General features: G+C 34.7%; 1 protein-coding gene across 2 annotated transcripts; it reads right to left on the minus strand.

Annotated features, from left to right (window-relative positions):
* Positions 1 to 10,557: 10,557 nt before the first annotated feature.
* Positions 10,558 to 23,577, minus strand: LOC128238898 (beta-1,4-N-acetylgalactosaminyltransferase bre-4-like). 2 transcript variants are annotated; one of them, XM_052955210.1, is made up of 6 exons: positions 23,096 to 23,577; positions 20,738 to 20,784; positions 20,179 to 20,366; positions 16,100 to 16,222; positions 12,037 to 12,138; positions 10,558 to 10,833 (listed from the first exon to the last, which is right to left on the minus strand). In XM_052955210.1, the coding sequence occupies exons 1-6, from the start codon at positions 23,388 to 23,390 to the stop codon at positions 10,668 to 10,670; spliced, it is 921 nt and encodes a 306-aa protein (XP_052811170.1). In that variant the 5' UTR covers positions 23,391 to 23,577; the 3' UTR covers positions 10,558 to 10,667. The 2 variants fall into 2 exon arrangements, with proteins under 2 accessions (XP_052811170.1, XP_052811169.1); XM_052955209.1 differs by having other exon boundaries at positions 20,738 to 20,970.
* Positions 23,578 to 24,677: the final 1,100 nt, after the last annotated feature.

Raw genomic sequence — 24,677 nt, forward strand, 5'->3', positions numbered from 1 at the left:
ATAAAACCGTTTGTGTTTAACAGCCTTATTAATCATGTGATTTATAATAAGCAGCAGCTCTATTACCTTTATTATTTGTTGACTATTCTAAAGCGTTCGATTATTTCTTTAGAGGAAATGTCTGGTATAAACTGTTTAAGCTAGGTATAAGAGGGAAATCATTTGATGTCATTTAAAGGATGTATCTAAAGGTAGAATCTAGAGTAAAGTTAAAAAAATGATACTAGTAAAATATTTGAAAGGTTACTTGGTGTACAAGTCGAATGTCTAATCCCATTTTTACTATCCGTATACCTTGATGATTTAGAAGATGAGTTATTTCTAAAGGGGTCTAATGGTATTGATGTTTCATTGTTGAAATTATTGATATAAATGTATACAGATGACATTGTAACTTTTGCACAAACAAGTGAAGATATGCAGTTTAACTTGAATAGTTTATATGAATATTGTTCGAAATGGAAACTCACAGTAAATAAAGATAAGACAAACATAGTCATGTGCAGAAAAGGTGGTAGAATACCTGACAATATTTTTATCTTGGAGTAGTGACTTCAGGTGGCTCATTGGTAGAATGTCAAAAATATATATCGGGTCAAGCTCAAAAAGCTGTTTACAAGCTTAAAAAATATTTGTTTAAATTCATGAACATATCTGTTGATCACGTTCTTAATATATTTGATAAGTTGGTAAAACCTATATTGTTATATAGTTGCGAAGGTTGGGGTTTTAGCAAGCCAGTGCTATTAAACAATTTCATACTATGTTTTGTAAAAACCTGATGTGCATTAAAATAACGACGCAGAATGACTTTATATATGAAGAGTTAGGTAGAACTACTATTTACTCGTATAGACTTTCTTCTATAGTTAAATGCTGGCTTTAGGTATTACAATGTGCAGATAGAAAATATACGAGAGTATATTTCGTAGAGTATACACGACAGCCACGTTTCCATCAAGACCATTGATACAGCTCTTGATAAGGGCGTAATCCTGCTTGGACTACCAGGTCACACAACACATTTCCTCCATCCTCTTGATGTTAATGTAAACTAACCTTATTAGACCCTTAATAAGATATGTTCTGAATGTTTACAAAGGAACTGGGGAGTTTGGCGAACATCTTAAATGCACCTTAATGAGCATTACACACAAAATTAAATACACTGTTCTCATACGGCATATGTATAGTCATGTAACATATATTGTTCGTTTAATGCTTGATTTGTTTTGATTAATTGTAGCTATTCGGACCGTTGAAAGCCATGGTGGCCAAAATCATGACAAATCTTGGGCACCTTAGTACCAGTGGCCACGTAGGAAACTACAAACGTCAAACAAAATTTAGGCATGCACTCGATTCAGCAACTCCAGTCTCCATCTAGAAGGCTTTTGAAGTCACGGGTCTGTGTCCTATCAACCGATCGGCAATCCACCCGACCCAAATCATACAACCTTTATTCTTGACAAGACAGAAAACAGATGCTACGAATGCCACTGTCATTGGTGTGTAAATCAAATTTAACACCATTGCAGGACCATACACAAAAACATTCTGATATATAGTAATATAAATATACTCTTAACTGTAATACAATATTGCATGGTGTGATTTTATTTTATTTTATAACTGCATTGTGCTCAATTGTTTTTATAGGAACTATAGAGAGGGACGCAGAGACATGCCCTTCCTGCGGCAAAAGGGACGGGTTATCAGCAGGAATGGAATGCTGCGAGAGTTAAATGTATTTTATTTTTGTTTTACTTGTCAATGAGTTTTGCGTGGAAAAAAATATCAAAAAAGAAAAACTACTCGTGAGTAAATAATTATACTATTATCATTTCCATTTCGCTATACAGTATGTAAACATTTTTTGTATATTTAAAGGAGAAAGAACGCCAGGATGAAGAAAAAAACTTCTATTGAAAGAAAAAAGGAGGCCGAGGAGAAACGTTTGGCCCGATCGCTAAAGGCAGAAGGCGGGCTATAAACAAACACGTATACCTTTATTAAATTTCATATTGGTTAAAGTGACACTTTGATTCAAAATCAATACCTACACATGTATAACAATCATAAATTTTGAGTGATAAACCTTTTTATCACATGCTTACCCTTGTTTTCCGTGTAATATACCCATTACGAGTATTTTTATCTTATACATGTGTAAGATAACCTATCTGACATTTCTATTGGTCAGACTTATCACACGCAACCTAGATATCCCTCCGCATTGTTTGTAAACAAAAGGGTTTAAATGCCAACAAATACTTACCGTAATAATGAAGCTGTAGGACTTCCGGGAGAGAAATGGCTAACGAATCATAGTGCCAAAAAGCATCTTGTACAAAAACTTTCTGATAACAATGTTCCGCCAACCAGATAATGCAGATTAAGTACTAGTCACAGAAATATCCAGTCAGTCAACAAATACAGCCACAATAGTGAAAAACATCACAAGAACATTTCAAACATCTCCATCTTGACCAACGCAATCAATATGCAATCAATGCCATTTGCTTGCCAATTGAATCAGCTGTCGGTTACCGAAAACACAAATACGAATTCCGCAGCACAGACATCTCATTACACATCTCATGGCGGCTAGAACATCATGTTCTTTGGAAACATTCCTGGTGGAAATTAACTTTTTCAACATGAACATCCATGCAGTACAGAGTAAGGCTTCGCCGTTATCATCTGCATGTTGTGAAACACCATGTACACCAAGAAAACGCTGCAAAATCATCGTAGAAAGCGACAGCGAATAACTTTTAAATCCGTGCACACAGTAAAACTTGACAGACCGATGTAGGTCACATAAACCGCGTAAATGCATGTACTCTGAGTGTGACGTCATCAAATTGTGTACTTATTGTTGTTGTTTTTGGTTAAAATCGTTCGTTATTCATGTTGTTGGATATTTTACTACACATTTTTATATTTGTGACTTGTTAAGCGCTTTATCAGATTTTAAAACTTGATAACTGCTAGTTACTTTTGTCATTTTAATTTGGAACTATTAATATGGCTCATCGTTGACATTCTACTCTGCGTACTTTGGCTGTCAAACAATCGGTTCAGAAAGTGAAACTTAATTGGTAATAAAACACCGTTTTAAGCATGTGATAAAAAAGATCTGACACTCGTTGTCATTTAATTCAAGAATTTTTATTAAACTCGTCCATGAAAGTTGCTAGTAAGCTCGCCAGAGGCTCGCTTACTCACAAATTTCATGAACTCGTTTAATAAAATCTTGTATTAAATGACAATTCGTGTCAGATCCTATATAACTGCTAACTAAATGATGCATTTATGGAATATATTAATAACTGATAACAAGGTTGTAACCGTGTATTTAATATCTGAAAACGCAAAAAATATTAAATAATTGGTGAATGCTAAAAGATTCACTGCGATCTACGTTGTCAAATAAGGTATAAATCCCGTGTTTTCTGCACATTTCTTTCGAATTCAACTCGGTATCCTTTATAAGAACCATTATTTTCGACATGTATTTATCTTTTTTTGGTATATTAAAACATTTATATAAATTGTGGTAAATCTTTTTTGGGAGTAAGAGTGCAACTTTAAAATTGATCACCTGCACGGTGTACCATAGTTTTAAAATTGACAAAAACGAGCCTGTTGATCAATTGTTTATTATGGTGTTCAATGCGGGTCATCGGTAAACTAAAATTTTGTGAGCTTTTAAATGTCTGCAGTGTCTTGCCACGAAAGTTTGGGTGTGGACCTTTCACAATTTTAGACAAAATTGCGAAAAACACAAATGGTTTGTGAAGGGTTTCGTTTGATCCAAAAGATCTAAATCGTATCTTGTCAAAAACGGCATTTTCAATAACATAATGTAGAAACAAATATTGCATCTTCTGTGCTAGGACCTTTTCGAAAACCACACCGGGCATCCGACAGCAGGTTATTTTCATCGAACTAGTTTTCTTTCGACTGTTTAAGTTAGCACGCGTACTAAGCTTACTTACTAAGGTAACGCCTATATATTTGTTTGGGTCATTAACGTAACCCTTCTGATGTATCAAAAAGACGAATCCGTATGACCAAGAAATAGAAAAATATCTTCCGTCGAGAATGATGTTAAGAATATCCATTAAATGAGCGACTAAAATATCGATAATATCAATCAAGAACTATTTTGTAAATAATCAATTGATCATGGGGATTTCTTACGTAGTGTTTAGTGCTTCTTATGTAGGGTCAGTACTATTTAAATCAGAATCGTTTATAAAATTATCTATTCCGTCTATTGTTGTAAAGCGTATGTCATTGAACAGACCGGTAATGTATTCCAGAAAGGTAACTGTGGCGATATTGTAAAAAAGGCTGTTTTTAGATTTAAAATGGTTCAAGAATTATTCTGGCTTTTTTGCTTCGCAGCTTATACAATTATTTCGCTTGGCACGTCTTGATTCTCTCTTTTTCTTTTAACAAGCAATATAAATGCACGCTTTTTGTCACACAAAACTGATATATTTAATTCATATTTATATAAACTTATTGAGCAACTCTGGATACGCCTCTTTTATTGTATACCATTCGTGGTCAAAGCAGGCATTTGAGGGTTTATTACTGCAACCTACATTTTTATTCTGCAATAAAATAGGGGTCTGCACTTTTGAGCACGACAGACGAACATCATTGGAACAATTTAGAAGAACAGAACAGAATGGACGTTTTATTCAGGCTTGTACAATGATTATCGGCTACATATACAAACATGTTTACATTTATCATGCCAACGTGTATATACAACGTGTAATGGTAAATGTTAAATTTTATATGATATGATAATAAGTCATACGGAAGTATTTACATGATTATAAAACAACATACTAATTGCAACAATGATTAGAGTCTGAACTAAACATTTATGTTTTACCTCTATAAGTATTGACATATACTTTAAATTCGGGTGTTTTTCCAGATAAGTTGCTTGAAGGGACTACAAGCCCACTACATAAAAAGAATAGTGTAAACGATTTCATTGATTATAGTGGTAAAACACTCGTTTGTTGTATGTTTTAGCGTGTTATCACTTTATTAAATAAACGCGTTAAAAATGTGACGAATATAACATTGTTTCGAAAGCAGACATCGGATTTCGTAAGGGAAAGCCTATTGATGCAATATTAGTACTTGTGTCAAAGGTCCTGAAATGAAAACAAACGTCTGTATGTTATATTGGTTGAAATGTTGAACTGTTTTGATTCGATTGATTTTTCTTATGGTAGAAAAGGGTATAAATGTGGTATCCAAGTCAAAGTTATTAGAATTGTCTGTAACATATACAAAAACATAAAATCCTGTGTCAAATCATGCTCGGTCTCAATATTTGTTTTATTCTGTTGGCTTACGCCAATGGGAGGTAATGTCACCTCTTTTATTTTATATCTTTGTTGAAGATCTTGAGTTGCATTTACAAAATAATAATGATTCAGGTTTGGAAATAGATGATATAGTTTTTTTTATTACTATTTTCAGATGCAATGGCCATTGTACGAAAAAAGCGTAGAAAGGTACAGACTCATTTAGATACTTTGTATGAGTATTGTAGTACAAGGGGGTTAAACTTAACATTTTTAAAAGTACAAAAATCTTTCTCATAGAGTTCAATTGGCAACATAGCATCTGCGTAGGATAAGATACATCGCCTTTGAATCAAACCCATGCCTTTAAGGTATCTCACCAGAATATTTTCAAAACCTTGAATCTTTTAAGACATTAAATTTTTATCTCCGATTTGCAGTCTGTGTAGATGTGCCATCAGTAAAACAACTAAATATTGCAAGAACTCTTACCGCTTTCAGGCCAGTCATGTATGGAACAGCCTCCCAACGGAAATAAGGTGCTCTCAAAACTATCTGGAATTTAGAAGGCTGATCCAAGATTTGACATTAAAATACCAGAATTTCAGATTTCAGCGGACAATTTGAATATGAATATCAAGTAATCAAATTAATTAAATGATTGTTTGAAAATTATATAACATCTGTCGACACATATAACTTGGCATTTTCTCTGACACTCTTACAAAGTGGTAGATGCTGATATTGTGAGAAAAGTGGCCGGGCAGACGTTTGGATGGTTACCTGCAGGTTTCAAAGTTAACCTGTGAGGAAAAAAATGTTCGTGGCTTGGGGATCGAACCCATGAATGCTGGGACACTAGCAAAACTAATTTGCGTGGTGTACGCCTCGCCAATTCTTTCAAAACCTCGGGCTGTCTGGAATCATTTTCAACCGTATACACAGCAACTACATAGCTATAACTACCAGCCCTCACCCTTGGCTAAAAAGGATATTAGTGCAAAATGTATAATACTTGTGCATTTGGATTTTTACGGTGGTAGTTTCTTCTGGTTGAACATCAGAGGTCTAATTTCTTTCAGGCAGGAAAATGACTGAATATTACAAAGTCAACAAGTTATGAAGAATTCCAGCATGCATTAAAAAACATACTGGAGCGGATTTGACAACAATGTCTGTCCACCAGGCAGCCACCTGTGATAGAGATGTTGTTATATTTTATATAAAACATATTTGACTTGTTTTTTTTTATAAACTCACTGTATTCAATAATCAAGTGATGCTGCTAGTGGCGCTGCTGATGATGATGATGATGATGATGACGATGACGATGACGATGATGATGATGCTAAACATTATAATTTTATATGTATCAGCTTGTTTTTCAATATAAAGTGGAGAAAAGTTAAAATGTTTATATTTTTTTTTTTTATATGTATACAAGTATTTTTATCTACACTAATTAAGAATGTTTTAAAGTACTTATTCTCCTTTACTGCAAAACATTCTTCATAGGTAATGTTCCTAAACGGGGCATAAAAACTAAATCAACATTGATTAGTGATCATTTGTGCACGTTCTACAAGTATAAACGCATGGAAAAAGATCAAACTTCAAATGATGAAGACTGAAGAGGTATTGTTACAAAATTCTAAATGTTGTAATACCAATGAAATTTTAAAACAGATGGTCAACCATATTTTACATGTTAAAGTAACAATCGAGAACTTTTACTTTGCCTTTTAAGAAGGGCTTGTCCGCCCGTTTTAGTGGTGTTCTTGTTTATTCGCATATTTTAGTTTAAAAGTACTATTGTTATTTTAAACACTGCATTCTGAGTTAATTTCATAAGTAAAAAGCATTTATTTAAGAAAGACATTTAATGATTGAGTCCAACTAAGCTTTATCATTTTTTGCAAGAATAAGGTTGATTTTGAAGCATTTAATAAGGTATAAAATTGTACTGTTACCTGACATTTTAGGTTTATTCTTAAACAATGGACGGTTAATTATCATTAATTGTCTTTAAACATTTCAACTTATTTTGTAATAATATTACAGTTCTCACAATTATCTAAATAAAGTCGTCCACACTTGATTTCAGTTGTCTTGGGTTTCAAATACATCAATCGATAAACCGCGTTCTTTTCCTCCTGGTATCCTTATAACTTATCGTTAAATAATTATTATTATAAATGATATTTTATTTCTAACATTTCTTTTCCCGTTCTTCTAATAACAATTAAATCTTTCGATACAGACACCTCGTAAGTTATTCAGGCTAGTTGTGTTGAAAGTATGTGTGTGTACGATTAAAAATATGAAAGTGTTTATTTGGATGGAATTACTCATTTGTAGGAAATATTTTGCTGTCTTGCAGTAATGGATTTTCAAGACTACTTTTGCCTTTCCATTATAAGTTATCATAGTTTGGTAACCCAAATTGGTATTGCAATGTGGTATTTCCCAAATGGTTGTGCTTTACGGAATGTTGGTCCTATGGCGAATAACGATGTGATTTGTCTGGACACAATTTTCGGAAGAATTATTCAATCATTTCGGCAAATAATGTTTTTCAAACATAATTTATAACCACCGTCATTCTAAAAAAATGTAATCTGATCGCCTACGTAAATATACAAAAAAACCTGTGAATAATTACTGAAATGTTACATTCAGTTGGAGTGATATCAAATGGGCTAGTGATGCATGTCTAGCTCACTCTTATTTGATTCTATCACCAGAGGCTGCAACAAGATTTTGTATGTATTGTTCAAATTAATGTATTAAGGTCTATTACATTGTGTACTTTGTGCACAGTTGCCCATTTCAATATGGAATAATTGCCATTTTCTTTAAAGATTTATGTTCAAGTATGGTGTAAGATTAAAGGTAATATAATGTTCTATCTTATCAACATCTTGTTTTGTAAAATATAAATTGCTACAGGCGAAATTATTTCAAATGCATAAAATGACAGGAACATAACTTATCTTCTATAAACGTGTTATCCTTCCAAAAAAAGTGAGTATATTACTGTAATAGAGTCTCATATAATGTCTGATAAATAATGGATCACACGATGCTTTTTTAAAAGAAATATATGGGAAATACCAACCAGTCCATACTTGTCAACAGACTAACTTAATGCTTATGAGGCAGGTAAGTAGGCGGAGCATATCATCAATTTTGTTAGATGCACAATCGCAAATAGATACACGATCATGTTTTTGTAAAGTGCACCTTTTGTGTATGCCGAGATAAAATGCGGCAAATCATTAGGTGTGTTAAAACTTGGATACTAAAAGTTGTAACTATTCAACAAATGTTGATATTTGCTCAAATATCGTCTTTAAAGACCATTAATTTCATGCTTTGTTGTTGCGTGTTTGGTTGATTTACATTTTCACGTAATGCTATTAATGTATGGTCAAAGATATCGCGAACAAAGTCATTATCGAAGTCCTTATGGTCGATTGGATCAGGTGATGTCTATTCTGTTCTCGTCTTGAGTTTACCGGCTTATTGCACCCCACAGAAGTGTCTTTGGTGGGAGGAGCTTGTTGATATTTCACCAAGGTGTAGATTAAACTATTATCCTATGCTTAACAATATATCTGAATTGAATTTTCAGTACAAGAGGTATGAAATATTTGCCAGCAGATGCCATAACTGTATTTTTAAAATATCAGCCAAATTGTCAATTTTTTTGCATCAAATCGTTAGTAAAATTATAATCATTTCCTATGCAGAACTAACTGTTTCCCTACGACTACGACTTACATATATTCTCTTATCACTCTTTACAAAATGTAGACCCCATCATTTTGACAAAGACACCGATATGTTATTTACGGACGCTTGTGCAAAGTGCAAGTTCCTTCTGATGGATTGTACAGTCAGTACTTTTTCTGATCATAGTGATTATTCACTTTTTAACTGACAATATCGAACGTTCAATAACAAAAAGGCGTTTCCATGGAAACTTACATTACCCTGTAACTAGTTGTTTTACGTAGGTTCTCCCAGAAGTCACATTCCACATTTGCCCCGGCTTGATTCATTCGTTTGCAGATGATTTCTCTACCCGGATGTTGAGTATTTGAAATCACATGATTAATGAGTTTTCATGATAGTTGTACTAGTTGTACTTGAAAGGTGTGAGGTGCAATGTAAACTAGTCTAAGCCCCAAGTGGACTCGTGTTTCAGGGCTCTTGATTTTTACTGACCGTTCCATGGCGCTATTCCTATTGTATATCGATAAAGCTATCTGTTCTTTATGCATATATCTCTCGTTCAATGTCGTCTGGTCCCGAAACGCGTGCCTCTGAACAAGATTTATATTTCAAATATGACTGCTAGGAGTGTCCCTTGGATTACGCTTATATGTTATAGTTGGCCCTTGTAGATAGATATGGATAAAGTCTGTATATTGATAACTATGTTTTAATATAAATGTATCGGGTTGTCTATTGTCTTGTGCAGTTGTGCATCGCTCGTTAAGAGTAAGTCTCTTAAGTAGAATCATCGTTTAAGTTTGGTTGTTTGGCTTGTCCGAATATTTTCTGATGCAATGTGATGAGTGACAATTTAGGACTTGGATGCTATAGTACAGTATCTAATTCTGCAAATCGTATGAACTTTAAACCATAATACGGACTAAAGATGATCCTATAGTTGAATGGTGCAAAGAAGCTGTCTTGTGATTGTTGAAGTGATACATTAAATCAAAGTAAATTAATAAATTTAATTGAAGTTATTTTGAAACAAGATAGATGTGCCGTTTATCATCGATTTGACTAGAATATTTTTGCAATTAATGACGAATAAAAATGTAGTATGTATTATACCATTTTTGTATATTGGAATAGGCTTTTTCCTAGAGGTTCTTCTGTATGATGCAACCACGAATCATTATTATTATAAAATAACCCTATCACATGTAGTTTCAAATGTATTAATACAAGTAAGAACAATAACTTTTATAAAATAACCCTAAATCTGTCTTAACTATATAAAGGTTATCAGCAAGCTATTATAAAATATCCCTAATCATGTAGTTTACACTGTATGATTACAAGACATAAAAATCACTTTTATGAAATACATAAGAATGACTCTCTACTACACTATTAGTGCGGGGTAAGGACAAGTTGTGGTTCACATCGTATGTGATGGAACAACCCTTAACTTTATTTGTTATTTTGCAGATCGAGTAAATATTTTATTTCATTTTAAACATATATAAGTTATTCGACCGCAAAAATAATACAATATTTGAACACTATCACAAATATTCGAAAAAATAATGTTAAGCATTTCTATGTTACGAAAGCTGAAATTTTGTCCGAATTCTTTGGTGGATCACCTACATCCGCTACAATACGTGTGTACAACTTCTCAAGCCGGGTATCAACCAATCTGTACTCTAAAGTGTTGAGGCCGTCTTTTAAGAAACGTTTCCGCACTGTTCTCAAGAGGTAATATCTGAAACAAAAGTTAATTTGTCAGTACATCCATAGAACAATACTTCGTCAAGAGGTAGTATGATAATGCATTGCATACTTCTCAACGTGGGCTGCACAGTACCGACCTCTTGTCCTTAGTGAGGATTACAAGATACAATACAAGATAAAAGTACAATTTTGCGCTCAATTTTTTTTCTATAAAATATTGACCAAATTTTTTAAACAACATAATGAATGACAGAATGCGAATTTAAAAGGGTAAAACATTTACAATTTTGAATTATATGATGCTGAAATTTGATAAAAAGAGTTGAGACTGAGCTTAAGATTTGACTTGAGTATTTTCGTGATATTGGGACCCGGTATATGATAACAAAAATTATAAGCTCAATTAGCTATTTAACGATATTTTTCGCCATTTTCCGGCTTGAAATTGTTAAAAACGATCAACCGTTGATACTGATACACCATCGTAAATCGAAACATCTATAACTATAACTAGCATGCTATTTGTTTTATATTAAAAAATGTCAAGTTAATGCATACTTTCATAAGATTTACCATTTACGTTTTTACTTTATTCGGGATTGTTGGTATAAGAGTGAGGTTGTGCACACAAACTGGTTTAAACCCCAAGTAATTTTACATGTTTCGACCGTTCCAAGGCGGTACCTAACAATCCTTGATAAGCATACCTAGTTTTTTTTTTTATAAAATATACATGCACTGTGCTGTTTGTGGAGTTTTGTGCTGTTGTTCCATGTTTCTTGTTTGCGATTGTTCGTTTTTTGTGTTCTATGTCTTGGGCGTTTACTCTGTGCCATTAAACGGGGTTTATGTTTATGTTTAAACTTTTGGCTACTGAGCTTGTTTCTGTAGTTTTTCACATAAGTATTGTTCCGTTTTCTAGCCTGAGACACAGAGAAACGTACAATAACTACGTTCTTTGCCAATATGGTGAATATGAACAAACGGACATGAAATATTACATTGTATTAAAACTATGAACAAATAATTGTCTCTTCAAATGGTTTAACCCCACAACAGATTTCTGAAAAAGTTTTCACTGACTGTACCCAGGCGGTAACCCAACATTTACTGATAACGAATGTGTTAATATGTTGACATTGAGCTTTGCCCTGTATGCCTACGAACAGCATCTGGTCTTATCATTGTATTTTAACGATCTATTGATCAAGTACATTGGTGACTGATTGCTCACCTGACTTTTGCTGGGGAAACTTCTTTGCGGTCGTGTTTTATCATTTTATACCTTCCAATCGTGAATGGGGGCCGTAAAACACTTATCTTCGAAGCTGAAAGTCTGAAAAATACATCGACATTACAACACAATCGAACTTATAATAAGTTTAAATTATCAAATGCAATACCTTAATTTCAGTTCGTTATAACCATCATGTATTTGTTTGTTTAGCACATGTGTTGTATGACGTTCTTCTAGTCTATTCAAATTTGTCAGAAAATATATTACATCGCATGTTTGTAAACTATTACATTAAAAAAGAACAGTTGCTGAATTGGAAATATTTCAGGAAGTCATCCGTTTATTGTACATTTTGTTTTTATATTGAAAAAATATTTGCACAGTAGGTTTTTCCCATGTTAATCTTAACAGGGAAACGTAATATTTCCTCTGATTTCGTGACCCCCCCCCCCCCCCCACACACACACACACACACTCTCCTCCAAACCACCCACACTTTTCAAGCTGTTACTAGACATAACGTAACAATATAAAAAAGCAAAGCTCTTTAAAAGTTTAGTATTTATGTTGTGATTTTCATCTAAAATCCTCTCAGTATTTTCTATACTTATAGACATAATTAAAACCAATTAAAATACACAATATATATTTTGTTTTCCAAGTTATTTTGGATAATACGATTATGTAGTGCATTTGAGATGTTTATTATTGATTTATCAGACAAATGAAAATGATAAGTCACTGTTGCTAACAAATTTAAGCCCGTTTTACTATCCAAATCTAACGTCCGTACGCACAGGGCGGTGACACAAAATGAACGCAATATACTTTACATCAAAACTCTACAAGTGAATATTTTACTCATGGCTACGCCACTCGCGAAGTTCAAATTCAGATGCTCACTAGCTGAACTATATAACGACCTTCCATATAAGTAAACACATATCCTCCATATACCAAGCGGTTTTGAAGTAATCCAGTCACTGTATGTGACAGTCTGCTACCTATCCAGAAAGAAACTCGATCATCCAGAAGGCACACAATCTAAATACCTCATTCCCAGTTTACGCAGATCTGCTTTGTTTTATCCTTGTCTATTCCGAGGTTGTATGTGTGTGCATTATTCGTCTAGAGCGTTTATTTGTGTGTTTGTGTTGTATGATGTGTGTCATTCATTTTAACGAGGGAGGACACACGGATTACTACGGTTACCAAGACAACAGCCAAAATGACCGCCGTAAATGAGAGTGGTACGCCTTTGATGACTTTTTAGCAAATTTATGCATTGGCTCTAATGTTTTTAGTAAGTTATATAGAGATACCAAGCTTTCTAAAATACTATCCATTAAGGTCACCAAAGGTCAAGGTTAATTCAATGTCCAAATTGAGAAAGTGCTTAAAAAGATTAACTTCCTGGTAAGATATAGCAAGCAATTTCGTACCACCAACTTATTCGGAAAATGTTTTGCCATCTGTAATTATGTAAGAATTAAAAATGTCTAATAAAAGGTTATTATCCACCTGTATGTAAAACACTCAAAAATCATTCATAGGATGTTCTTTTCAAACATGTCGATTTTCATTTATTTTTTAAATTTCTGAAACAATATTTTAAACCATCTTCAATCACTATCGATGTCTACTCTTTAAAGATGCCCAACTGTCCACTCGGGCGAAAAATGAGCTTCCTTCAGATAACTCAAACAATACGTTTTGGACAAATAATGTGAAAAAATCCTGTAGGGGATTGTACTATCTAAAATGAAAAAGAGGGACAAAGTTTAAAAGTTAATACCACGACATTGTATTTGCTTTGTTTTACATCAACCATTTGGTGTGTGTGTGTGTGTAGGAGGGGGGGGGGGGGCAATATAGGAAGCACCAAGTCCTGTTCGTCAATCTGTTTGGGACATCGGGCCATGACTGCTTTTATCATTATTGTTTTTTTCTTAGGTCTTTACTTCAAACTTCATACACATATTGCCTTTTTAAATCTATTACAAACACCACAGCAATCTTTTTCTCTCTGATAATGTTACTGTCCGCAATTACTCTCCTGACACTGACTGAAATAGTACTATTGAAGTGAATGAATGAATGAATGAATGAATGAATGTAAATATTTGTATAGCGCATTATAAAACAAGTCTCTAAGCGCTGCACACGTGAATTAAAAGATTAAAAAGTCCACATTATTTCACTGATACGCCAATTTAAATAGGTGAGTTTTTAAAGCCTTTTTGAAAACTGTCAGGGAGTCAATGTGTTTAATTTCTACTGGCAGGCTGTTCCAAAGATTGGCTGCACATCTCCTTTCACCATATGTTTTAGTTTTTGTACGTGGAACGTTCAGTAGCTTAGCAGAGTCTGATCTCAGAAGTCGTATTGGCTGGTATTCACTAATTAGATTGTTCATGTATACAGGAGCAAGTTCATGTCTAATTTTGAAAGAGTACAGTATGACTTTGTACTGTACTGAAGTTATACTAAATAGTCAATACATGACCAGTATTTATCCTGATATTAATACAGCGACGGTCAACAGAACAGACAAGCAACTGAATTATAACTGTCCAATGCTGTTGAAAGCTGAAAAAGCTGATGCCTTCTCACCGACATTCGGCATTCGGATAAGCATACATCACCCTGAGTAGTACTCTTTATTACAAGACGCTGGTGTGCGGGGATATTAAAGTGATAATTAGTAAAATCAATACATACACATGTATATCAACATACCTTTTGAGTGATAAACCTTTTAATACATTTATCGAAATTATTCATGACTGACAACAAGGTTAAAACCATGTTTTTAAAAGCTGAAAACGCACAAATATTAAAAGACTGGTGGCTCCTAAACATCTTTGTACCATAAGGTAGAAATACGCTGGTTTCTGTACCGTTATTTCAAATTAAACACAGTATCCTTTATAAAAACTATTGATTTCGATATCTGTTCATCCTTTTGGTAAACTAAAAAAATTGTATTAACTGTGGTACATCTTATATATGAATACTATGAAACGGGCTTTTCTATGAAGTAAGTATTAGCCAATCAATATTGATCAATATATTGTCCAGATAGAACGGTGATAGTTGTTTTGTGGTTTTTAATATTGACAAATCATTATGAAGAAAAATCCAAAGAACTTTTCTGAAATGCCTTCCAGTGCTTACACTTTAAATCGACAAGAAACGAAAATAAAACACACATACTGGATGTTTTTCAAGATTAGAATGAATTCAATGCATGAGAAATTTATTTCTCCCACCTCAGATAAGTAGATACAATAATTTAACCATGCTAGAAATTCTTATCTTGCCCACGGGCGAAGATAAAATGCCCGTATGGAACTCCTTTTTTATGCTCACCACATAGTAATTACCTCCCTTGTTGAAGACTGTCGTCTGTAGCATCATGGAAACCTTGTCTTGTTTCAATATTTAGAACGCTAATTATTTTTTTCTCGCTTCAAATGTCACCATAAAACAGCTGTCACGCACCTTTCAAGAAATAATGCTTCACTCTCCTTAGAACTATTTTAAGACCCATTTGACTATTAACATAATATGAATCACTGCGCGCATATCCATGATAACCACAAATTATCGTATATCCATACGCAATTATTTCCACTAAGCACAAAAGAGTTCCAGCAAAAAATACATTTTCACTTAATTTTGTTTAACTGAGGTGGGAGAAAAAGCATCTACCATAGCCGCTCGTGTAAGATAGGTTCATCCCGACCCTCGCGCAGGATGTTTTGCGGAAACTCGGTAAACCTCGATTCCGCAAAACACCCAACGCTCGGGTCGGAATGAACCTATCTTACACTCTCTGCCATGGAACATACTTATTATCTACCATTGACAGAAGAGTATGACAATGTGACCGAAAATTTGAATTTTTTACTTGTGGTGAATGCTGTTCTTACCTAAATTGATCGCTTTAAAAAAGATATGTTTGAATCATGTGAGCCTAGATCCATTATGTTTTGCGCTCATTAACATGATTCATTTCTACATTCACTCATTTTAAATCTTATTCAGGGCTGCTAACCTGTAGTACATATCATCATCCTCTGCGCCCCAGCCCCAGTAAAGGTTCGAATACCCGTTGACCCTGCTATAATGTTCTGGCTTGATGCTGAGCACCCCTCCCACCAGCGCCTTGTATGGCAATCTGAAACACAAATAGGAAATGAAAGTTCTACGCGGACCATGAGCAATTTGACTTCCAACTGTCATGTGCCATATAGCTGCTCCATTGAAATAAATAATATCCTTCCGCCGGAACGGGCGCGCTATTCAAGCGTTATTAGCTGATACTGGGGAGATGGCGATAGGGAGCATTAAGATATTGATTACCCGTCAGAAAAGTGGTAAGTAATTTTGTCTTATTGCTTTCATCATAAATATGTTGTTCTCAGAAGAATATGCCTTGGTGCCAAACTAGATAGTTTATGATTGATCATTTTGTTATTTTATTTTCCTAACACATATTGCTCTCTTAAATCTTTGTTGAAACAGTCAGGCAAATATACAGATTGCGTATGCAAGGAGCTGGCATTGGATTTGAAAGGGGTATATCATGCAAGCTTAAGGAACAAATACAGTTATCATCTAACCTTTTTAACATAATCGTACGGCGATTTTTTTATTGAAAATTACTTAAAGTGACACTCGTATTTAAAAATCAATACATACACATGTATAACAAACATACAATTTTAGTGATAAACCTTGAACTACTTACAAAATAATGCATTTATGAAAAATAGAACTTCCTGATAACTAGATCGCAACCGTATATTTAATCGCTAAAAACGCACAAATATTAAATGATGGTGAGTGCTAAAAGATTTACAGTGATCATCTTAAGGTAAACATACCGTGTGTCTGCACCTTTCATTCAAATCAAACGCGGTTCCCTTTATATGAACCATTGCTTATGATATTTATGCATCATTGTCTTGAAATTAAAACAATAGCATTCATTGTGCTACATCATTTTGGGTAGTAACAGTGTACCTTTAATTAAAACAAACACGTGAAACATCAAACGAGACACATCTATGCTAATATCCACCATTCATCATCATTCAGCATAATATATCGCACGAGAGGCCATAAAACATGAAGTATGTTATAATTTAAAAGGCGTTTAGTTTATCTTAATACTATTTCTAATTTAGCAAAGCATGTTTATCCGCCCGTAGAAACACATTGACAATTACAGTACGACACGATTATTATATTCGAGTTGTGAATTAATTCAATGAAGCTACATTCATAACAGTAGGCAATACGCATTGACAATATATGCACCACAACAACAGGACAGTCTGAGCCAGCAATTATGCAATCATTCATTAAAGGGACTGTACTCCGTATGATGAAATATCGAAAAAACCAATTGTCGGAAACTGACAATCTTGGTATCGATGCATTGAAACTTACTAACTGAAGTATCACATAGTTTACAATTAATTTATTTTTCGCAGTGTTTTCGTATTTTTCCATTAAAAAGATTACTGGGTATTTCTACAGAGTAGAATTAATTCCTTATGCGTGATTGGCTAGTCGATGTTATCACGTTATATTACCGAGTTAGGTGTATAGCTTAATTATATCACCCGTTTAGAGTAAGCTACGTAGCTCAGTGGATACAACGCTAGACTGCAATTTTGGCGACACAGGTTCAAACCCGGTCTTCGACACATTTCTTTTTTAAATTTGGTATTCTATTTTACAATTATGATATCAACGAGTAAAACATTTTATTAATTAATTGTCCTGAGATTCGTTCAAAAAACATTTTTTTTTGTGCCAATCTGGTGTACAGTCCCTTTAAGCGACTAGTGGTAGATTTAAGTAGACATAAACCATAAAGAAAGACATCAATTTTATGCGAGGGTGTTCGGGATTTAACACTGGATTCAAGTGAGTTAATGAACTATCTGTTTAAGGTAAGCACTCCATATTGTTTTTTAAAGGTAAACCTGACGACCATTACGCATTGTGTAATTATATATATTATACCTCACATAAATTTGTCCCTTCTTTGTATATATAAAATCGATCGGTCCGTATATCATTGTATTTTGATGAAAATCCAGTTTAATGAAGTCAGCTGTCCATATTATTTTTTGCCCGGTCCGGACCTCGCCAAAAATGTAATATGGACCGCTGACGTCATACAATTAGTAAGTGCGGCTTGCTATTTTCACAACGGCGAAAATTTGTCGCAAACAAACATTATCAGGTTTGTTCAATAAAACAGATTTAAATCGCTTTAAAAATATTGAATGGTAATGAAAACTGTTCGGTATAATATAAGATATATAACACACCACTTCGGGCCATATGGCATTATAAGGACCGTCCAGTCAGCCCCCGAAGGTGAATGAACCTCGGCTAACGCCTCGGTCCATATACACTTTCGGTGGCTGACTGGCCGGTCCTTATAATGTCATATGACCCTCAGTGGTGTGTTATAATTCTTAAATAATACTGTGAACGGAGAAGCACGACTATATCCTGTCCGAAAACGGTTACGAAGTTTTGCACACTCGCACATAAGCATGTTCCATTCATTGTCGAACGTACGCGAGTTTTGTTTAAAGTTACTACCCCAAAAATGTGGGTTGCATCCGTGTTCACCGGCGTTTAACCCACTAACAGACCACACACGCGTAGTATCGTACCAACGGGACTGAATAATGATGAACTTATATCGCTGACCAGTGCAAGGTGCCGGAACTAGTATGAATTAATCATCTATAAAGATATTTGAATGTTGTTGTTGCTGTTGATGTTGTTGTTGTTGTCGTTCATGTATTGTGACGGTGAGTGTCTGTCGCTGAATGTATGAATGTGTGAATGTGTTGAGCCTTGAACCTTGAGCTCCTAAATACATGCAGTGTTATCACTATATGTTTCGGTACGGGGCTGGTCGAAGTTGTTTGTATGGTATGTGAAGTCATAAATATTCGCGGGACATTAATTTTCGTGGATTTCGTGGGTTGGCTTATCCACGAATTACAGATTTAGTATCATCAGTCTGAACCTGATACAGGTTTCTTTATCTGTATATGCATATTTCTATTTGAAAGGATTTCAATCAACTAAAATTGGATAAATGGTGTATGTTTTCAGTTAAAGCACCCATGCAATATCACCGCTCGGGTGGTGTATGTTTCCAGTTAAAGCACCCATGCAATATCACCGCTCGGGTGACAATTTGCAAATCAATCAAGCATGTTCAATATGCAAAATCGAAAGCGAGTTTTCATAATACATTAACGCAAAAAAGGAAGAATAATTACTTAGACTTTATGATTTGGGTTTTTATTGTTCTAAATAATACGTTTAATTCACTTCAAGAAATGTTATGGAAAATAATATGTATTTCTAAATTGTTGACTCGTCCCTCGTGTGTAATCAGAGTGCAGCATGCATTGTAATAATGATAAACTAGCTTTTAAAAGTGAATGAAGTTTAATCCCCGCGTTTGGCAGGAAAGATAATTAAAAAAAAATCTGAGAGGAAAAGCTGATAGTATATCAAGTGGGTTTTGGGTAGATAACAGACTCGTGTATTCTACTTTCTAACATCATTATCGTACTCAAGGGTGATGATACTATGCGTACTACATAACTTCTAATAAATGAGAATGCTTCCTATTGAAACATGCAACACTTGAATCATGCTGTACATCTAAGTTAAACATAAAGAAATCAGTTGAAGTAGACTTCTAAATTATTTTAACACTTTGATAACCAATGTAAGCCAATTTCAAATACATCTGCTAATTTTTTTATCGATAGATAGATAAGTTCTTTAGCAAAGAAAGCTCTCAGTCGTAATCTTACTATTTTAAGGGGTAAGCTTATGTATTATTAGTCTTTATAAAAGGGAAAGATGGGCCTTTGAAATATACAAATTATTGCACACCTGGCCTTTATTAATGTCGCATATTTTAGTAAGAGGTAGGCTTACGGGCATGTGTGTGCGTGCGTAAGTATCTTTATCGTCCTATACAAAGTTTTATGCTGAGCCCGCAGGCCTCGATACACTGGTTACGACTTAAAATACCCCCCCCCCCCAACCCGCAAGCATAACTACAGTACTACTCACTTATAACCCAACTTATCCACGGCCGGGGACATATGCCGAGGGTTCTCAGAGCACGTGTACATGTTTCTATCGTCTTCCGGTATGAGATCGACGTCGTGGAAGATGAAGCAGTCAAACTCATCGTGTTTCCGCGCTTCCGTAAACCCGATGTTCATAAGCCGACCTTTGTTGAAGGCTTTGTTGCCGTACTGAAACGATTTTTTTTGTTTATTAGTGTTATGTGCCCAATCCCTCTCAAAATGATTTGTTTTTGTATAATATGGAGTGTTTACTTGATATCTTATATATATTTATGCTTTATATAAATTTATGCTGGATTTTGTTTGTTTTGTTTTTCTTTGTAATAAAGAGATGCGAAAATGTTTGTTTTTATGAGAATTAAGACATTCTTTATTACAGTCCGACCACTTGTGTAAACATGTTCGTGTTTCTGCTTGCTTCATTCTGACAATTGCCAAATAATGTTGTTTAACGTGCTAATTCACCATTTCATTGTCAGCAATGGCTTTTAATTGGATATCATTTTAAATCGCTGGAATCCATGTACAGACATACGTACCTGTTCTACTACAAATACTTGGAAGGCCACTTGTTGTCGGGTCAATACTGGAACAAGATAGTATAATAAAATGTCCAAATGTTTCTGCCTGTCACGAAACGGTATGATGATTGCTATCCGTTGCCTAGCAACGCAGCTATTCGGACTCCATGCGCCACCTGGCAACACATCATGGGCTGCCGGGGGCGGTGCAGATTTAAGTGCCGCCTCAAAGTCAATTTTCAGTCTTCCTACTGAAAGGTAGAAAAAACTCGTGTAACACATAGTTCTTAACTTATTTAAGCAATTCTGGTTATTGTTTTTATTGCCCAAATGTTCATGAATGCAAAATATTATATATATGAGTAGATCTAGGTATATATTTCTATTTTATCATCATCGTCCTCCTCCTCCTCCTCCTCCTCCTAATCATCATCATCATCGTACGTTGGATGGTGGATTATAAGTATCTTCCATGGCCGAGAGTGTAAGATAGGTTCATTCCGACCCGAGCGTAGGGTGTTTTGTGGAAACGAGGTTTACCGAATTTCCACAAAACACCCTGCGCGAGGGTCGGGATGAACCTATCTTACACGAGCGGCTATGGTAGATGCTTTTTCTCCCACCTCAGTTAAACAAAATTTAGTAAAAATGTAATTTTTGCTAGAACTCTTTTGTGCTTAGTGAGAATAATTGCGTATGGATATGCGATAGCACGTGGTTGTCATGGATATGCGCGCAATGATCCAGTAAATGTTAATGGTCAAATCGGTCTTTTTAAATGGTTCTAAGGAGAATGAAGCAATATTTTTTGAATGGTGCTTGAAAACTGTTTTATGGTGACATTTGAAGCGAGAAATAATTAATTAGCGTTCTAAATTTACCATTAGACAAGGTCTTCAACAAGGGGGGTAATTACAATGTTGTGACCATTAAAAAAGGAGTTACATACGGGCATTTTATCTTCGCCCGTGGGCAAGATAAGAATATCTAGCATGGTTAAATTATTGGATCTACTTATCTGAGGTGTGAGAAAAGACATTCGCAGACCTGTCGTATGTTTAACGTAGGCTTGATATGACATTCGCAGACCTGTTGTATGTTTAACGTAGGCTTGATATGACATTCGCAGACCTGTTGTATGTTTAACGTAGGCTTGATATGACATTCGCAGACCTGTTGTATGTTTAACGTAGGCTTGATATGACATTCGCAGACCTGTTGTATGTTTAACGTAGGCTTGTTATGACATTCGCAGACCTGTCGTGGGTTAAACGTAGGGTACATAGGACATTTCCAGGACTTTCGTTGGGAATTCATACGCGCCTGAGGGCGGTAGATGGCAAAGATACCCTGTCATATATTGAGGACAACCTACAATGCGGTTAGTTTCATGAATTTCGTTCGACACACAAATGAACGTTCTTTGAATTTTCTTCAAAAGACTTTTGTCGAATACCTGACGTATGTGACTGAGGCTTTACATACCATGTTTAAAACGATGAAATGCAAAGGCTGGCTTCAGAAGATTACATATTCAAACGCATGTACATGAGTAAAATGCAATAGTAACGAATATATGTCGCAATATATCCTACATGTATATATAGTATGCTACATAAATAGACATCAAGTAACAATAAGGCATTGTTACGATAGTAATTAAGTATGACTATAAAACAAAACATCCTGGTGACACATATACTGACAGTTTGACAAGTACGCATTCAAAATGAACATACACATGCGGTACATTTTGTTTGCATTGAGTCCGTTTATACAGAACATAAACAGCCCAGTAAACGTAGTTGTAATTTAAAGTCGGGTATATATTAACAAGTAATATTAGCTTAATGAGCGTGTCACCAGAATGAATGACAAACATTGATTACAAATCAAAACTTAGAAATGAACCGGTGACTATAAAATAAACGCATTAAGCTAGGTTACGTATTGAAACAATGTTTACAAAGGTAGTTTCTCATTATCTTCATGCAATCAATTACAAAATGTAAGATTGATTACAGCACTGTTTACAATGATAGCATCAACTTATTCGACCGGATGTATGGCCAATGCACACGCTCACGGTTCCGCTGTAAAATACCACTGTAAAATGGTTAGTTATTTCATGAGTATGAATTTATTAATATTAAGTATACATTTAAAACAGCAAAGATTGTAAGCATGGGAAATATAGCATGGTATGGTAGAATAGTTGGTAAAAAAAATCATTGGAAGAAGATTGTTTAGATAATGAGCATTAACAAGAGAGACCTGTCCAGGTGCGGATCAGCCTTCTTAATTCTAGGTAGTATTAACAGCATCTTATTTCCTTTAAGAGGCTGTTCCTTACCTATCTTGCATCACAAGTCTTACCAAGTAAATCTGGAACCGCCTGACAAGAGTCCAAAGACAGGTTTACTTTTAATTCATATCCCATAGTGTACTTCGATTTCCTATAAAAGCTTGACATATTGTCATTGCTGAAACGTCCTGTGCGCTCGCTTGCGTTGAACCGCATTCCACTCTTGGAATAAGACGTTGATTTTTCACCGTACACACCGGAAGCCGCCGCAACACTCAATTCGCCTACATTTATAACACTGATCAGGGCGACACAAATTATCACTAACACAACAATAATTATAAATCGAGTACATCGCCGCGACATTTAAAGCCTGTAATTACGTATTTATGAAACGCTTCATATTAGTCCCTTTAAACCCACTGTATTGCGGGGCTTCAGATAAGCAACGTCCATGTGAGTTGTCATGCATTAAGTTCGGTAACGCTTAAACACGTCACAACGTACACCTATTGTTTCACAGAAGTTTAACAGGAGATGTATTTCACTTGTCGATCGCAAGCTAGTTACTTAAACTATGATTAATTCGTAGTGTTTTATCGCAGTACAATATCTGCGTTATCTTAATGCACTTTGATAAACTTCCGGTCTCATGTATTTAACGGTACATTGGTTTTGAAATTAAATATGCCAAAATATACAAACTTATTAACATGAAACAAACACGTTGTAAGTGACAATTAAAGGGATACATTAAATTGTGACATTGATTTTCGACCAGTTAAAGGGCCATCGTGGTTTTGGACCAACAATTAGTTTTCCCGGTAATGCATTTGAATACACTTATTTTATCATTATTTTACTTACACTATCATACCAAAGTTGCGGATAAAAATACATTTAAAGTATTAAAAAATGGTTTTAGTGGGTTGCACACCTACGCCAGACAATTATAAAACACACAGAAATTCGACGCCTGGACTACAAGGCCTCTATGACTTATACGACAGCTTTTAAGAGTACATTGAAAACGTCACGTGATAATGTCAATCAACCAATCAAGCTACAACGAATTGCTGAGTCCAGTCAGTAACGGTATTCAAAATTGTGGTATTAGATGACGATATTTGAGCAACATGCAGCTGTCGATATCTTAGTTTTCACACTTCTAATGATTTACCACACTTTATTTCGTAATAAATTTTATCTTCGTGAAAAGTGCTTTTAACAAACTATGAGCGAGTCCCTTTAACTGTGTGGTCAACCTTTTGTCGGTTAATTTTCTCAAACTAATGATGTATCTCAAGACCTTGTTTTAGAATTTGTTCTGTAAAAATAACTTATATCGATTACGAATATGATCATATTTACATCATCATATTTACTAAAACCTACAAATGAACTGAGAAAAGGATCCGTTTCTTATAAAATAAAGGTTGGGGCTACACATTAAGCAAATAAATAGGCTCTTTGAGTTTTTATGAGATGGATGATTGCCCGGCGTAGTTTCAACTAAAGATCTAATATTAAAAGTTCTACATATTGCCTTCAACAGCAAAGACAATTGATGTATTTCCGATGAAATCAATTTGTGGATTCCTTCTCTGTACAGTGGCTGTGTATATATTGTATAATAAACGCATCTATCGTAAA

Source organism: Mya arenaria, chromosome 6 (genome assembly GCF_026914265.1).
Source record: "Mya arenaria isolate MELC-2E11 chromosome 6, ASM2691426v1".
In the NCBI taxonomy this organism is placed as follows: Eukaryota; Metazoa; Mollusca; class Bivalvia; order Myida; family Myidae; genus Mya; species Mya arenaria.

Excerpts from the sequence above, each read along its gene's own strand:
- LOC128238898 (XM_052955209.1), bottom strand. The coding sequence starts at position 23,390 with ATGTCGCGGCGATGTACTCGATTTATAATTATTGTTGTGTTAGTGATA. Across the intron at positions 20,367-20,737 it reads AAGTATTTGTAGTAGAACAG|TACGGCAACAAAGCCTTCAA; the intron begins GTACGTATGTCT and ends AAATCGTTTCAG. Across the intron at positions 12,139-16,099 it reads GATGATGATATGTACTACAG|ACTTTCAGCTTCGAAGATAA; the intron begins GTTAGCAGCCCT and ends TGTATTTTTCAG.